This window comes from Geotrypetes seraphini, chromosome 7 (assembly GCF_902459505.1).
Source record: "Geotrypetes seraphini chromosome 7, aGeoSer1.1, whole genome shotgun sequence".
Lineage (NCBI taxonomy): Eukaryota > Metazoa > Chordata > Amphibia > Gymnophiona > Dermophiidae > Geotrypetes > Geotrypetes seraphini.
The window spans coordinates 119,275,781-119,290,802 of NC_047090.1; the positions used below are offsets into that span (position 1 = coordinate 119,275,781).

Below are 15,022 nucleotides of genomic sequence, written 5' to 3' on the forward strand. Positions count from 1 at the left end.
CTAACTATATCTCATTCTGCTATGTTCAGACTGGTCCGACGCTAGAGGGTCGTATCATCGCTCATAAGGTGTGAGCAATGGAACTTTGATAGGCATCTACGCTCTACTCCTATTGATGGCATCTATAAAGCAGCCACCTGGTCCTCAGTTCAAACATTTACGACCCACTACTGTTTGGAAAATCTTTCCATACAAAATAGTCAGTTCAGCCACAAAGTTCTCTAAAATTTAATCTCCAATTAGAAACCAATTTCCTTCCAACTTTATTTATTAGCTGGAAAGTCCCCACACGTGAGAATATGTTGCCTGCTTGTCCTGGGATAAAGCACAGTTACTTACCTGTAAGAGATATTATCGCAGGACAGCAGGCAGATATTTTCATAACCCACCCTTCTCCCCTTCTTGTCGTCTTTTGTTACTGAACTGATGGTCCAGTGAGCTGACAGTGGGTGGGAAGGCAACTGAAAAGGATCAAACCCTACATCTCCACACCTGACCTCGCCCAACTCCTCTACGCATATGTTCTCTCCAGAATGGATTACTGTAACTCCCTATTTAATGGACTAACCAAAAATAATCTCAAACGCCTCCAACGTGTCCAAAATGCAGCTATCCGCCTCCTACACAACCTCAACTACCATGATCCCGTCTCCCCTGCACTCTACGCTGAACACTGGCTCCCAATTAGCCAGCGCTGTGCTTTCAAGGCCCTAGCAGTAGCCCACAAGAGAATTTATGCCACCACCCCCTCCTACATAAAATCTAAGCTTCCCATCTACACCCCCACTCGCGCCCTCCGCTCAAAATCGGAAATACGCCTATGCATTCCCCCTGGAAGGTCCCTCCTCTCAGAAACTGCCCGCAAACGATCCTACAGCCACTTCATCCCACATCTTTGGAATAAACTCCCCCCCCAACTCAGGCAACAGAACTCTTTATTGACATTCCGTAAAATGGTAAAGACCCTCCTCTTCAACAAAAGATCCCCCTCAGTCTACACCCCCCCTTAAACCCCACCTCTCTCTTCTCTCCTCTATTTAACTTCTCCTAAATTTCAGTATAGACCTCTCTTAATCTGTACTCTGATAAATTGTCTGTACTCTGAAAAATTGTCTGTAACCTGATAAATACTGCACAATCTTGTATGTCCAAACATCTAAACCTATTGCACATTTATTTGCCTAACTACTTCTACTATGTATGTTTACTTGTAGACCGTTCTGAGCTACTGGGAGAACGGGATATAAATCTAAATAAATAAATAAATAAATAAATAAATAAATAGACAGTTCATGCTGGGTTCCATGGATGATGTCAGCCCCACATGTGAGAATATCTACCTGCTGTCCTTGGATAACTGTGCTTTTTCTTCTATGGTTTGCATTAGCTGTCAACACTAGAGGGAGCTATTGTAGTAGTGAAATCTTTGATGTTTTAGTGGCTGTGATCTGTTAATTTTTTTACTCCTTTTTTGGCTGGTTGTCTAAGGGGCAGGGAGGGGGGGAAGGGGTTTCTTGGTGATTGTGCTTTCCAGTTGCCTGTATACTTAATGTTTATCTAAGGTCCGCAGAAGGCAACCTTGCTCTCAGTTCTGCCATGCTTATCAAGTTTAGTTTATTTAGTATCATTGGTCAAAATCCAGAAACTATGAAATTTTGTTCTTTCCAGTGAACATTTAGTTGCTGCTTCAGGTTCTGATCTCCAAGTTAGGCCATACTCACCATTTAGTGGGATCTCTAGGGAATCTTGGGCTTATTTTTCAATTTTACCAGATCTTTTTCCTTACCTCTGTCCTTGCTCTTTCATTCTCTGAACTTGTAATTGCTTTTAGTTGCAGGTCATGATCTTTTTCACATTTGTGGTTTCATCCTGGGCTAGTCCTTCATATTTTCTGTGCTGCAATGAGATCATAGCTACAGAATATTTAAGCACTGTCCCAGAATAATCAGAGATCCTAATTTAAAATGTTTTTGCGTGATGGCTAGCCTTTTCTGTTGGAGGAAACGTGTCCATCAGGTATTCTTTTCAAAACTGCCTCCATGTTCATCAGTTTACTCCTCTTTTGGTCATGAACCAGAGCCAGTAACATGAGAAGGAAATAAGTCATACCCAGTAAAGTACTGTGGGACCAACTGCTTTGTGAAGACACTTCAAAAGAACTTGCATCAAACTGCCTTTCCAAAGGAAAGACAAACTGCGTCACTGGGTTGTTGTGCTGGTGGCTGAAATACGCCTTTCTGTTTACTGGCTCAGTTGTAAACAGGTGAAATATTTAGTCAAGATGGAGTTAACCTAGCACTGAACATCAGCTGGGAATTCCGTGTACAGCAACACTGCATTCTTTTATGTCATGTTTATAGACAGAATCTGCAAACAGGATGCTGTCCTTCCTGAAATAAACCCTAGAGCTGAGTTGGCAAGTTGAACCTGGAACTGTGAACACTGGAGAAAAGGCAATGAGATCTGAGATATCACTTCTGAAAGATCTCCAGCTGGAAAAGGTTCTCCCAAATCCAAAACAATAAAAAGACACTGAAATAGAGAGGAAGGTTGAACCCAAGCATGAAATGTTGTCTGTTAAACAGAGAGCCCCAGGGTCTTGTATATATTTGGGTGCCCATAACCCGTAGCAGCAGATACTGGAAATAATATTGAACTACTGACTTTGGCGACAGCTTCTCCCACACTTTGTCCTGCAGTATTGCGGAGACTTAGAAGGGATATGATAGAAACTTACAAGATCATGAAGGGTAGAGAGAAGGTAGAGAGGGACAGATTCTTCAGACTGGCCAGGGCAACAAAAACTAGAGGGCACTCGGAAAAATTGAAGGGAGAAAGATTCAGAACAAATGCCAGGAAGTTCTTCTTCACTCAGAGGGTGGTGGACACCTGGAATGCACTTCCAGAGGAGGTAGTAGAGCAGAGTACGATTTTGGGTTTCAAAATGGGACTGAACAAGTTCCTGAAGGAAAAGGGGATTGAAGGGTACAAATAGAGGGGTACTATACAGTACAAAATGCTTTAGAGTAATAGATAACTTACAGGTCATTGACCTGGGGGGCCGCCGCAGGAGCGGCCTGCTGGGCATGATAGACCTGTGGTCTGACTCAGCAGAGGCGATGCTTATGTTCTTATGAGTTGCAATTTAAAATGGTATTAAGAACCTAATAATACATATACTGCTTTTGCCTGTCCCAGCAGTACAGTATGGTAGTTATGAATTATTCTATATCAGGGGTGAATAATCACGGTCCTCAATGGCCACAACTTAATTGGATTTTCAAATTTCCAAAATAAATATGCATGAGATCTATATGCATATAATGGAAGGAGTACATGCAAACAATCTCTTACATATTCATTGCAGAAATCTTGAAAACCTAAATTGGTAATGGCTCTCAAGGACCATTGTTGCCCACTCCTAGTTTACATATTTGTAACCTTTCCTGGAGCCAATGAAGGGAATGACACTGGGTAAAGAGGGGAAGATAAAGTTGTGGGAGAAAATTCCCCGTTTTGTAATAGTGCAGCTTGCAGGGAGGGGGTATTCACAATACCTCTAAAAGTCAGGTTACTTGAGTTGGATTCTCTGTAGGTCCTATGAAATTACACGGTCAAGTCACATTATTTTGACCACCTGCTAATATCTATCTCTGGCAGCACGGACGGCAGCCAAACATCATGGGAGTCACTCAATAAGATGCTGGATAGTTGCTAGAGATATTAGGAGCCATGCAGACAGGAGTGCGTCTGACAGTTGCTGATGGGTATGTGGTGGTGGTAGATCCAGGCATCGAATATGTCAATTGAGGTGGTGCAAAATATGCTCAATTGAGTTAAGGTCTGGGAAATTTGGAGGTCAGAGAAGTAGCTGTAAGTCTTAGCTATAATCTGTGAACCGCTCGCAAACAATTCTAACAATATGACATGTTGCATTGTCCTGTTGAAAGATCCCATCAGCCATAGGGAAGACTGTCAACATGTACATGCTACTTGATCGGCAAGGATGGAGAGATACCCTTACCAGTTGTGTGCCTTCCTGAGGTATCAAAGGATCTAGACCACAGGTGTCGAAGTTGGTCCTCGAGGGCCGCAATCCAGTCGGGTTTTCAGGATTTCCCCAATGAATATGCATTGAAAGCAGTGCGTGCACATAGATCTCATGCATATTCATTGGGGAAATCCTGAAAACCCGACTGGATTGCGGCCCTCGAGGACTGACTTCGACACCCCTGATCTAGCCCATACCAAGAAAACATTCCCCATACCATAACGCTGCTATCACCAGCTTGTGTACATCCAACAGTGTTTTTTGCTAGGCATTTGTTCTTGGTGGTTTCACATGTGACACGCCAACATCCATCTGTTTGATGGCGCTCAAAACGTGACTCATTAGAGAAGGCAGCCCTTTGCAAGTTGATGCAAGTCTAATGTCGGTATTCCTGCGCAAATTGCAGATGTTTATTGCAATGAACCCTTGAGAACATGCTTCGGAGCCCCATTTGTGACGGGCTTCGCTGCACAGTTGATTTGAACACACATTTAGAAGCTGCCTGGTTCGTTTGCCCCACAGTTACTACACCAGGTTGTCGAAAAGGTTCCATTTGTCCACTCATGGTACACTTTAACCACAGTAGCCTGTGAACAGTTCACACTCTGCCGTTTCTGAAATGCTGCCACCCTTGGCTTAGTAGCTGATGATCATGCCTTTTTCAATGTCTGATAAATCACGCTTTTTCCCCATGACAGCCATGGTTGCTATATTGGCAACTTGCTGACATCCCACCTTGTATACCCATGAAGTCTGCATGACATGTGCATTCATTCATTGGCTGTGTGTCCCTGATGTCAGAGGTAGGCGGTGGTCATAATAATGTGACTCAACCGTGTATTTTGAAATGAGTCAGCCACTTCTAGTCTCGTCGTTTAACTCATTTGTGTGTATTGATAGTTTAACCTGCTGCTTCTGTCTTCTTGCTTTTTATGCTTTTTCTGTTATCCTTCTTTCTAGATAAGGAAAGCCTTATCACGGACAGTGGGAAATTATATGCCCTTGATCTGCTGCTAACTCGACTGAAAACACAAGGACATCGTGTGCTTATCTACTCCCAGATGACCCGGATGATCGACTTGCTGGAGGTAAAAAAAGACTTCTTTCAAGCCTAGAGCATGAACGATCTGTATTAGCTGATGAGTATTGAAGGTAGCAATAAGTACCGCTAGACCTGAGGTGTAAGTGTATTACTGTTAGGCTTAAATTGGGATGATAAATAGGAAAGATTTGTGCCTTTGATGAAACTTATTCTCATTTGGAACTAAGATGGAAAAGTAGATGGAGGCAGCTTCTCTCATATTGATTATATGTTACTTCCCTGCCACTGCTGTTGAGTGAGTTGTGCACACTGCTATTCTCGATGCTGTGTTTGCTTATTCAAAATTTGATATACCGTTGAATCTTACTCAGAGTTCTCAGCAGTTACATAACACTAAGTATATAGGTTAAAATAAAGGAACGCCATTTAGAATAGGAAAGCACACCGAGAACAACAAATGTTTACTGATCACTCTGCCATATCTGTGGAAACCCAACTTTGTATTTGGATGATGAATTCCGGTCCTACTTGATTGCGGTGTGGCAGGAGTGCAATAGTGGAGGGGAGGTTTCCCACACTATTTTCTGGGAGACTGTTAAGGTGTTTTTACAGGGCAAAATTATAGCTTATGCTACTCACAAACGTAAACGGCAAGAGACTGAGCTGGTTTCCCTATCTACCAAACTGCGCATGTACTGCTCAACTCAGCTCGCAGGTTCGGATGATAATGCTGCATGCACTTATCTCGATTTATGCAAACAGATAAATAGATCTTAACAGCTAGAGCCATGTCCTGTATCAGCATTTATAAATATAAACTGCACTATTGTGGTAACAAGGTGGGAAAACTCCTGGCTAATATGGTACAATCTGGTAGGAGGCTTTCCTGTATTAACCGGATCAGGGAGGAGGGAGTCTTGCCTTCACCTGGGAAGGGGATCATGGACCAGTTTAACTTTTACAAAGCCTTATATAGTACAGGCCTTCTGCACTCTATGATTTTTTTCCAGGACATGGAGATTCCTCAAGTGACTCCTGAACTACTGACTATATGCTCAGTGCGCTTATAGGTGTGGCCGAAATTCAAGCAGTCATAGACAAGATTAGATTGGCTAAAGCCCCAGGACCGGTGTCAGGTCAAAAGTGCGCTGGGACAAAGGCGCGCCCAGACAATTGAGCGCAGCGCGGAGGGTGCGCACCACACAAAATTACTGTTTTTAGGGCTCCGACGGGGGGGCATGGGGGGAACCCCCCACTTTACTTAATAGAGATCGCGCCGCGTTGTTGGGGCATTGTGGGGGGTTTGGGGGGTTGTAACCCCCCACATTTTACTGAAAACTTAACTTTTTCCCTGTTTTTAGGGAAAAAGTTAAGTTTACAATAAAATGTGGACGGTTACAACCCCCCAAACCCCCCATAACGCCGGCGCGATCTCTATTAAGTAAACTGGGGGGGCTCCCCAACAAAAACCCCCATCGGATCCCCTAAAAACTGTAATTTTGTGCGGCGCGCACCTCTGTCTTGTGCTCAGTTGTCGGCGCGCGCCTTTGTCTTTCGCGGGGTTGTTTATGAACCCCAGGACCTGATGTATGGGGCCTGAATTCTACAAAATTTTGTGGTTTCAGATAGGTCTGGCATTGGTGGCGAAGGGTCGGGAGATTCATGGGGGTGGGGGGAGGGTGTCCCTCCTTCTGGAGCAGGTTTTATAGGCCGATCTCGCTCCTCAACAAGGATATGAAACTTAGATTCAGTGAGCCCAAGTGGTTTGAATTCCCACCTTGAATGGTCAGCGTTTTTCTGAATATCTGATTGGTTAAAAATGTCTGTCCCTGATTGGCTGAAAGATTGTTTTTTGAACATCTGATTGGTTGAAAGTTCTTGTCCCTGATTGGCTTTGATAAGTTCTCTCTTAGTGTGTCAGTGTTTGCCAGTGCCATTCTTGATAGTTTTGTATTTTGAACAACCCTGCTTATGATAGAGGAAGCGTGAATAAACCCCTGACACAGTGAGGAAGTGAAACTGGGATTATTCTTGTTGGGTTTATGGGACAGCAGGTTCCTACTACTACTATTATTTACTACTATTTATTATTTCTAAAGCACTGAAAGACATATGCAACGCTGTACATTTTAACATACAATAGACAGTCCCTGCTCAGAAGAGCTTACAATCTAATTTAGATAGGACATTTCGGGGTTGGAGAGATTATGGTAGAGAAAATGATACAGTGGGTATAGGTATCTGACAGCAGTGAGTGGGAGTTAAGAGTTGAAAACAGATTCAAAAAAGTGGACTTTTAGCTTGGATTTGAATGCTGCTAGGGAAGGAGCACGACGTATTGATTCAGGCAGCATGTTCCAGGCATATGGCGCCACAAGAAATAAGGAACGGAGTCTGGATTTGGCAGTGGAAGAGAAGAGTACAGATATGAGGGGCTTGCCTGATGAACAGAGATCACGGGAAGGAGCATAGGGGGAGATAAGTGAGAGATATTGGGGGGGCTTCAGAGCGAATGCACTTATAAGTCAGCAAGAGGAGTTTAAATTGTATTCGGAGATGGTCGGGGAGCCAATGAAGCAACTTGAGAAGGCAGCCTGGAAGGACATTGGCAGTAGGTGTTTGCTTGTTGCAGCAGCACAGGCTTGCAGTACTATGGGAACAGATAAGTCCTAGCTTTACTAATTATTTGGCAGTGGTGATGCACGCTGTGCAGTTTGAATGTTTTTCCTAAGGCAAGTGGCCCAGAATTTTCAAATGAATACAGTGACTTGAAGATTTCATTCTGATTTGGCTAAGAAGATCTGTTTAATGAGTGAGAATAGAGGTTTTTTTCCTCCAAAAACCCATGGAGCTTTAACTGAGGTTTTTTTCTCCTCTCCTCATTTTATGTTTGATATTTGATATTTTTTTTTATTTTTTTATTTTGGACGGAGGACCTCTGGTAGGAGCTTTCGATGTAAGCAACTTTTTCAGCAGGCTTTGTATTCTATAGTGATTTCAACTATCCCAACATTGACTGGATAAATGTTACATCAAAGAGTGCTAGGGAAATAAAATTCCTAAATGTCATAAATGACTGCTTCTTGGAGCAACTGGTCCAAGACCGACAAGAAGGGGAGCTATTTTAGATTTGGTCCTTAGTGAAATGCAGGACATAGTACCTGAGGTAACTGTGGGGGGTCCACTGGGAAACAGTGATTATGACATGATCAAATTTGAGTTGATAACTGGAATGACGTCGATAAAGAAATCTACTGTAGCAGCATTTAATTTTCACAAGTGCAACTACGATAAAATGAGGAAAATAGTTAAAAAGAAGCTAAAAGGATTTGTGGCAAGGGTCAGAAATGTAAACCAGGCGTGGATGTTGTTTAAAAATATCATCATGGAAGCCCAGACCAGATGTATTCCATGAAATTGGTACCACTGACAGCTGATAATGTTAGATATGTAGCAACTCAACTTCCCAAATGTTTTCCATTGCTGGAATGTCATATTGGAACAAGCTTAGTGGACAACTAAGACTATGTGCAGATCATTACAGCTTTAAGAAGATGTTATAAACCAAGCTGTTTATAGATGCATACTTTTGATCTGTCTTTCCTAATGTTGTTTGGGCATTTTTGTAACATCAAATAACTGCAGAATTTGTAGGTCTTATTTTCATATGTGTTGATATTATTTGTATTGTTTTATGTATGTTTATTTAGAAACCGCTGTGACAGGAGGCATATTAAGTTTTTAAATAAATAAATGTATTAAAGGAGGAAGGAAGAGGAAATGAGAACCAGCATGGTTAAAAGGTGAAATGAAAGAAGCTATTACAGCCAAGAAAACATCCTTTAAAAAATGGAAAAAGGATCCCAATGAAAAAAATAAGAAGAGACTTGAGCACTAGCAAGTTAGATGCAAAGCATTGATAAAGAAAGCTAAACAAGAATATTAAGAACAGCTTGCCAAAGAGGCAAACCCTCATAGTATCAATTTTTTTAGGTACATCAAAAGCAGAAAACCTATGAGGGGATCCATGGAACTGTTGGATGGTCAAGGAGTAAAAGGTGCGCTCAGGGAGGATAAGGCCATAGCGGAGAGACTGAATTCTTTGCCTCAGTCTTTACAGAAAAGGATAAAAAAAATCTACCTGAACAGGAAATGATTTTCAAGGGTGATGAGGTGGAGGAATTGAAAGAAATCTCAGTGAACCTGGAAAACATACTAAGCCAAATCGACGCGTTAAAGAGTGCAAATCACTTGGTATACATCCCAGGGTACTGAAAGAACTCAAAATACTTGAAGGGTATTAACGTAGAACAAAATCTTTTTCCAGAGAAAGGAAAATGGTAAAACCAGAGTACATAATTTGAGGTTGAGGCGTGGTAGATTCAAGAGCAATGTTAGGAAATTCTACTTTACGGAGAGGGTGGTTGATGCCTGGAATGCGTTCCCGAGAGAGGTGGTGGAAAGGAAAATGGCGACTGAGTTCAGAGAAGCGTGGGATGAACAAAGGATCTAGAATCAGAAAATAATATTAAATATTGAACTAAGGCCAGTACTAGGCAGACTTGCACGGTCTGTGTCTGTATATGGCCATTTTGGGGAGGATGGGCTGGAGAGGGCTTCAATGGCTGGGAAGGTTTAGATGGGCTGGAGTAGGTTTTAGTGGAGATTTCGGCATTTGGAACCCAAGCACAGTGCCGGGTATAGCTTTGGATTCTTGCCCAGAAATAGCTAAGAAGAAAAAATTTAAAAAATTAAAATTGAATCAGGTTGGGCAGACTGGATGGACCATTTGGGTCTTTATGTACCGTCATCTACTATGTAACATGAAATTGCTGATCTGTTAGTGATCTGTAACCTGTCTCTAACCAATGTTATGCCAATTTTTAAAAAGGGTTCCAGGGGACATCTGGGGAATTACAGACTGGTAAGCCTGACCTCATTGCTGGGCAAAATAGTGGAAACAATTATAAAAAATAAAATTGTAGCACATGTAGACAAACATGATTTAATGAGACAGTCAGCGTGGATTCAGCTGAGGGAGGTCTTGCATTAACAATTTTCTTGACTTCTTTGAAGGTGTGAATAAACGTGTGGATAACGATAAGCCAGTTAATGTAGTGAGTTTAGATTTCCAGAAAGCTTTTGACAAAGCTCCTCATGAAAGGCTCCTAAGAAAATTAAAGAGTCATGGGATAGGAGGCAAAGTCCTATTGTGGATCAAGAATTGGTTATCGGACAGAAAAAAAGGGTAGGCTTAAATGGCCATTTTTCTCAATGGAGGAGGGTAAATAGTGCCGCAGGGATCTGTACTGGGACTGGTGCTATTTAACTTATTTATAAATGATCTGGAAATTGAAACTACGAGTGAGGTCATTAAATTTGCAGATGACACTAAACTGTTCAAGGTTGTTAAATGCATGCAGATTGTGGGAAAAACAGCAGAAAGACTAGGAAATTGGAAGACTGGGCATCCAAATAGCAGATGAGATTTAATGTGGACAAATGCAAAGTGATGCATTGGGAAGAATAATCCAAATTATAGTTACCAGATGCTAGGCTCAAACTTGGGATTCAGCGCTCAAGAAAAAGATCTGAGTGTCATAGTGAACAATATTCTGAAACCTTCTGCCCAATGTGTGGCGGCAGCCAAAAAAGCAAACAAGATGCTAGGAATTATTAGAAAAGGGATGGTAAACAAGACTAAGAATGTTATAATGTCTCTGTATTGCTCAATGGTGTGACCTCACCTTGAATATTGCGTTCAGTTCTGGTCTTATTTAAAAAATAAAAAAATATTGCAGCACTAGAGAAGGTTCAAAGAAGATCTGATGATAAAGGGGATGGAACACCTCTCGTATAAGGAAATATTAAGGCTCTTCAGCTTAGAAAAGAGACGGCTGAGGTGAGATATGATTGAAGTCTACAAAATCCTGAGTGGAGTAGAAAGGATACATGTGGATCGATTTTTCACTCTGTCAAAAATTACAAAGACTAGCAGACACTCGAAGTTACAGGGAAATACTTTTAAAACCAAAAGAAGGAAATATTTTTTCACTCAGAGAATAGTTAAGCTCTGAAACCCATTGCCAGAGGTTGTGGTAAGAGTGGATAGCATAGCTGTATGTTTATAAATTAAGGCTTTGGCAATATAGAACGACCACATGGTAGGGGAGATGCTCTTTCCCCATTTCTCCCACATAAATAGGGCTAATTTATAAATCAATTTTGCGTATGAATTGTGTAAAATAGCACTTATTGAGCAACTAAATATGTATAGGCATTCACAGGGCAAAGTTGCAGAGTATGTACACACATACACACAAGTTCAAACTTACTTTTAATGACATTTAACAAAAGCATTTGGTTTCTCTATCAGGAGTACATGGTTTACAGGAAACACACATATATGCGGCTGGATGGGTCATCAAAGATCTCTGAGAGGCGGGACATGGTGGCTGACTTTCAGAGCAGGTATGTATGCTTTATCTGTATTTTTCGTATCCTTGACTAAGAGCAGTGGCTTAAAATGTTAAATGTGTTGCATTTCTGAACCTGCAATTCTAATGTGTGCGGTCATGCTTCTGGTACATATAGATATGTCTTGAATGTCATAATCTGACATATAAAGATCTTGTGGGTAATTTGGATTTTCTTTCAGATATGAAAAATGTAACTTTTAATCATTAGGAGGCCAGGGTATTTGAATATTTACACCAAGTTATTAGAGATGATGGGATATTACTTTCCATAGAGGAGAACCTACAGGGCTTAAATAGAGGGTGGATGTATTTATTTGCTTATAGACAACTTGGGAGAAGATTCTCTAATGTTAGCGGTAAAATCTGATGGGCCACTATTGTAACAATTTAAAAAAGGCAAGTCATTCTTTAAAAAATTTTAAAAACGTGTATGCAACCTACCTGACTCACACACACATCCTGGTAGAGGGAGGGATGCCCACTCCCTCCCACCGCCGCTGTCAAACAACCCACCAGATAGACAGACAAACACACACACACCCTGAGCAGCGGGAGGGATGCCCACTCCCTCCCACCACCGCCGTAAAGCAACCCCCCCAACATACATCCCCCCTCCCCGGCATCAGGAGGGATAACCACTGCCCCTGCCACTGAAGACTTCCCCCCCCCAACCTTGTTCACGAAGGCCCGCCAGAGGGATGCCTACTCCCTCCAGCCAGCAGACCCACCTCTTCAAAATGGCAGGCCTTCCCTTTCCTGGCGTTCAAGGCTTGTGTGGTTAAGACAGAGCTTACAGGAATAGGACAGGAACAGCAACAAAACTCATGGGAACGGGATGGGGAAATTGGGTTCCTGCAGGGGATGGGGACAAATTTGTCCCCATGTCATTCTTTAATTTAAATCCAAGCTAAAAGTCCACTTCTTTGAAGCTGCTTTCAACTCTTAACTCCCACTCACTGTTAAATGCCTATACCCATTTTATAATTTTTTCTGCCAGAAACCCCAACCCTGAGATGTCTTGTCTGTCTGTCCATATTAGATTGTAAGCTCTTCTGAGCAGGGACCGTCTATTGAATATTAAATTTATAGCACTGTGTATATCTTTAAGCACTATAGAAATGATGATTAGTATTAGTAGAATACAATAACATTAGTTGATAATTATCAATTATAATTGGACATTTAGTAATTTTTTTTAAGATTAAACAAACAGAAGACCAAGTTTGTTTTGGCAATCCAGAAGGTTTTATAGGTAAAACAAATAGCATTGTCTACTGGCAAGGTACATTATAGCTGAGGAGAAATCTAAGGTTTTGGGTATTATATTGAATTGTTGTTTGACTTTTGAGAACCAAGTTAATGAATTGATTAAGAGGGTTTTTATTTCAATTATGTCAACTACATGCAATACGTTCTGTCCTTTCTACTACTAATTTTTAAACAGTGAGGCAATTATTTTACCTCAGAATATTGTAATTCATTGTACTTTGGTATTACACTGAAATTGAAATATAAGTTTCAGTTGCTTCAGAACACAGGGGCACCTCTGGTATTCAAAGCTAAGAAATATGATTGAGCGACTCCGTTTTTAAATCAATTATATTGGTTGAGAGTTGAGAAGAGAATAAATTTTAAAGCAGTTCACGGCTCTGCCCTTCGGTCTTGCCACAGCGCCACCGACCTTCACCAAGGTGATTGTTGTGGTGATGGCCCCCCTCTGCAAAATGGATTGACTTGTCCACCCTTACTTGGATGACTGGATCATCAGAGGAAGTGGAGAGAGCGGTCTAGGCCATCATGGTGACTCTTCAGAGTCTGGGCTGGATTATCAACTTGTAAAAGAGCCAATTGCAGCCAGTTCAGTTACTGGAGTACTTGAGAGTCATATTCAACACAGAGAAAGGCCAAGTGTTTCTTCCAGAGGCATGCAAACATAAGCTTGACCTTATGGCACCGGCGAAGAACAGGAAAGCAGTCCACTTCCTCAGCCGCAGATATGAGCTTAGAAGCACAGGGATCGCGATGCCCTGGTGCAACCTTGACTAACATATGAGTTCCTGTACGTATTCCCTCCCTGGCCCATGATAGGGAGAGTCCTGAGAAGAGTAGCCAGACACCTAGAACGTGTCTTCCAGCCTGGCCCTGGTGCCACTGCTTTGCAGATCTGGTGTGTATTCAGCCACTCGAAGGACTTCTCTATCAGGGTCCAATCGTTCTTCAGGATTTGGCGCGCTTTGGTCTTATGGCTTGGCTCTTGAGTGCTCAGCTTTTAGTCAGAAGGGCTATTTTGATTTGGTGGTGGTGTATGATTCTGAGGGCCAAGAAGCCTGCTATGTTCGTGGCATATGCCAAGGCATGGGATTCCTTCCAATTTTGATGTCACAGGGAGAAGCTGGACCCTACCACAGCCGTAGTATCGCCAGTGTTGTCTTTTCTTCAAGAAGGCTTGGACATGGGGCTGGCGGCTTCTTCTCTGAAGGTTCAAGTGACTGGAGTTTCCTATTTCAGAGCCAAGGGTGCAAGGTTTTCTCTATCTTTACACCCAGACGTTATCAGATTCTTTAAGGGTGCCCTACAGCATAGACCTCATGTTCGCCAGCCCTGCCCTTCCTATAACTTTAACACCGTGCTGGAAGGGCTCTTGCAGTCTTACAGAAGGCCACACTCATGAACCTGACTACCAAGATGGTCTTTCTGGTAGCAATTACTTCTGCTAGATGTTTTTTGGAATTGCAGGCCTTGTCTTGCAGGGATCCTTACCCCTGTATCACAGATGGGGGGGTCGCCTTGTGGACTGTCCCTTCTTTTTTGCCAAAGGTGCTATTGGCATTCGATATCAACCAGGAAGCTCAGCTTCTGTCTTCCTAGCCTTCTGGTTCTAGAAAGAAGGACAGTTTTGAAGGTGCTGAATGTCCTGAGAGCTATCTTGCAATACCTGGAAGTCACAAATGATTTTCGTCTCTCGGACCATCTCTTCTTCTTGACAAATCCAGCGAAGAAGGGGAGGCCGGCTTCCAAGGCTACCATTTCAAGACGATATGTCCAGCTATTTCATCATCCTACATTGTCTGCAAGAAACAGCCGCCTTTCGCTTTTCGAGTGCATTCAACTAGAGGAGTTGCATCTTCATATACTGAATGTAGAACAATCCCACTGGATGTGATTTGTCGAGTAGCGACATGATCGTCTTTTCACACTTTCACCAAGTCTTGCAGGATGGACATGGCAGCACATGAGGATTCCTCATTTGGAGCCTCTATTTTGCAGGCAGGCTTATCTCTCCCACCTAGGGTTTTGGGGATTGCTTAGGTATGTCCCTTGGTTCAATATACCATCTCTATTGCACTGGGAAAAGAGATTAGGTTCTTATCTTAATACAGTTGATAGAGATGGTATGCTGAACCCTCCTTCCCCCCTATTGTTATCGATGCACCTACCTGGACTATTTGC

General features: G+C 42.2%; 1 protein-coding gene across 1 annotated transcript in view; it reads left to right on the forward strand.

Moving 5' to 3' along the window:
• INO80 (INO80 complex ATPase subunit) overlaps nucleotides 1–15,022 on the forward strand; it is a 348,126-nt gene that overhangs the window by 279,149 nt on the left and 53,955 nt on the right. Inside the window, 2 exon segments of the mRNA XM_033951235.1 lie at nucleotides 5,012–5,139; nucleotides 11,470–11,564. Of these exon segments, the coding sequence (XP_033807126.1) occupies nucleotides 5,012–5,139; nucleotides 11,470–11,564 (223 nt within the window).